The sequence below is a fragment of the Gossypium hirsutum genome, chromosome D08 (assembly GCF_007990345.1).
Source record: "Gossypium hirsutum isolate 1008001.06 chromosome D08, Gossypium_hirsutum_v2.1, whole genome shotgun sequence".
NCBI lineage: Eukaryota > Viridiplantae > Streptophyta > Magnoliopsida > Malvales > Malvaceae > Gossypium > Gossypium hirsutum.
The window spans coordinates 52406547-52409575 of record NC_053444.1 but is presented as its reverse complement, the minus strand read 5'-3'; the positions used below and the strand labels follow the sequence as shown (position 1 = coordinate 52409575).

At 35.0% G+C, this 3029-nt stretch overlaps 1 protein-coding gene across 1 annotated transcript; it reads left to right on the top strand.

Annotated features, from left to right (window-relative positions):
• Positions 1 to 589: 589 nt before the first annotated feature.
• LOC107900817 (transcription factor DUO1) lies at positions 590 to 2424 on the top strand. The gene is made up of 3 exons (XM_016826532.2): positions 590 to 975; positions 1097 to 1358; positions 1667 to 2424. Exons 1-3 carry the CDS (start codon positions 779 to 781, stop codon positions 2174 to 2176), a joined length of 969 nt encoding a protein of 322 aa, XP_016682021.1. The 5' UTR covers positions 590 to 778; the 3' UTR covers positions 2177 to 2424.
• The last annotated feature ends 605 nt before the right edge of the window (positions 2425 to 3029 follow it).

Sequence of the window (3029 nt, the reverse complement as noted above, 5' to 3'; positions counted from 1 at the left end):
CGGACCACCGCAATAGTATGAACTAAACCAATCCGGTTTATAAAATATAAGTTAAAAATCGATTTAATTTTTATGATATAAAAATAAATATTTTATATTTAAAATAATAAATATAATTTTAAGGTTCTTGAAAAATTATTATTTTTTAGAGATATTTACTAAAAGACTTTAAAAAGTCATAAAATACAGTTTATTTTATCCAAATAAGTTTATAAAATCAAAATAAAAATTGAAAATTGAACCGAGTCGAATTAATGGATAGTTAAAAAAACTAAAAAATTTAACCAAACTGATATCATCTTTAGTGAGTATACATTGGATCAATTTTTTTTAATTTAAATCCTTTTAAAAGTTATTTTAATTTTATTATTAATAATTTGTTATACTTTATAATACTTGATAATGTTTAGTTGTAATTACAATCATTCAAATATTTATTAATTGTAATTCTACATATAATCTTAAAAAGAATAGTGATTCATAAAACTATCAAAGAGAGAGAGAGAGAGAGAGAGGAGAAGGAATAAAGGAGAGATACGTAAATTACAAATTTTGAATGAGGGAAAAAATTGGGAACGTGGGGATATTGGCGGAGGATGGTGGCAGTAACCGTCTTAACCGTCATTACCGAAAGAAGAAACATAAAAACAAAGATAATAAGACTACTACATTAATCAGAAAAAAAGAAGAAGAAGAGAAAATTACAAGACCAAATTTATTATCCGAATCCGTGAATAGCCATTCCCTGGTATAAGATAGTAGGGTTAAATTAGGGGAAATGGAAGGAAAGCTAGTAGAGATAAGTCAGATACGGAAAGGGCCATGGAAGGCAGAGGAAGATGAAGTGCTGATCAACCATGTTAAGAAATATGGCCCTCGAGAATGGAGCTCCATCCGATCCAAAGGCCTTTTGCAAAGAACTGGCAAATCTTGTCGTCTTCGTTGGGTTAACAAACTTAGGCCCAACTTGAAGAAGTAAGCATGCGTGTGTATGTGTATATATATATATATAGATTAATCTCTGCTGCTCTCCTCTACTACTTGTTTGTAATTCACAAGTAATTTCTTTTTTGTTTGTTTGTTTGAATCTTCCAAGTGGGTGCAAGTTTACGGCAGAGGAAGAGAGGGTGGTGATAGAATTGCAGGCACAGTTTGGGAACAAATGGGCTAAAATCGCAACGTATTTGCCTGGAAGGACCGATAACGACGTGAAGAATTTTTGGAGCAGTAGGCAGAAGAGACTGGCTAGGATATTGCAGAATTCAGGGGCCCCCTCTTCCTCCTCCTCCTCTTCCTCTTCCAAATCACTCAAACTTAAAAGGGAAATCCCTGCCTTTCACGATGTTCCTGTTTTTGAGGTAAAACCCAATTTTATGATGGTTGTTTCGAATTTCCAAGTGCTTTTTTGGAATTATTTTAGTCACTTTTGTGGTTTGGGGACTAATAAAATATTCCATTGGATGCATTTGTTTGATGAATTGACTCAAAAAGAATTCACTTCACTGTTCTTCGCTTAAAAAGTGGCTAAACTGTTGCTAATTGCTTGTATTGTATTAATTCTTGAGTAGTCTTTAGATGGTTTGAGTTCAATAGTTTTCTTATGGTGCGATAAGTAGTTATGTTTCTTTTTTTTTTGGGGGGGGGGTGGGGGGGGGTTAATTTCAAGGCTCCAAAGTTGAGTTCATCAATGGAGGAAATATCATACACCATGGCTCAATCTTGCTCATCATCATCCTACCTTGATAACACCGAGACTATTATTAAAGTGGAGCAATTCCCGAAACTAGTAAATCCCAAGTTGTACACCGATGCGAACATGGCGCAGCTGGAGCTGATGTCGATAGGGAACAACCCGTATGCTGCTGCTGAGGCCCAACCGCAAGCTTTCTTCCCTCAGACTCCACACCCCCAACCATACCTCACATTATCACTGGAAAGCCAAGACCTGTTGGCTAAATTCGAGGATCCTTACTTTTCACAAGTGTTTGCACCTATGGATGTTCATGAACTTGACAGTGGGAACGTGGAGCAGCAGCCATTTCTTGAACCGGTGAGAAGCGGTGGGTTCGGTGCAAGGGAAGAAGCTGATAACCCTATGATCCCTGATGCCTTCTTCGATGATTTCCCAGCAGACATGTTTGATCAAATGGAACCGCTTCCAAATCCATCAACCTAAATTCAAAGATGAAGGAAACTTGACTTTTGTTTAACGTTTTAAACTCTTTTCTTGTATATTATTGCTGTTTCAATGAGTAGGAGGCTTTCTTTTTCTTCTTTCTATTTCTGTTTTTTTCTTTCTTAAGAGGATGAATATTGTCACTGTAAACTGCTGGTTCTTCATTTCTCATTCGTGTGCTTCTGTATATAGTCAAAGGCATATCCAGTGTTGGGTGCCAAAAATTAAAGGTCAAAATTTGCTGCCAATCCTAGTGAAGTTTTAGATTTAGTGTTGAACTTAAGAAGTGCAGTCCAATACATGATGATATTGATTTTTTTTTTTGTAACTTTAATCACTTGACAGTTCTATTAACGGGTCATAGGTTAAGTTCTTACAACTTCGAAATAGGATATCAATTGGGGTGGGGTGCTCTCATTGCACCCATCACTGTTAAGAATTTTCATACTCATTCTCGCTTCGCAACTCATTACAGGTACAAACTTAAAATTATCCCCGCCCTACGACTTGCAAGATAAACCACCCACGTGGGTTCTAGACCCACTTAATTCCCTCTATACTTATATTGCGACCCACTTCAGATAATTCATTAATAAGTATTAGTTAAATAAATATAAACTAAATTTTGTATGAAAAAGGTATACCTGTCCTCCAGACTCTCACCATATATGTGACATTATTCCAACCGTCATTGTTAAAAAAAAAGTTGTCGCGATCCTTTAATTGGTAAATAAAATATAACTTCAACATGAATTTAAAAAATTCAGAAAATAAAATCCTTACATATTATCTAAATACAAACAATGTCTCAAATACATTATAAATGTTTTTAAATGCAACACAAGTACACAAA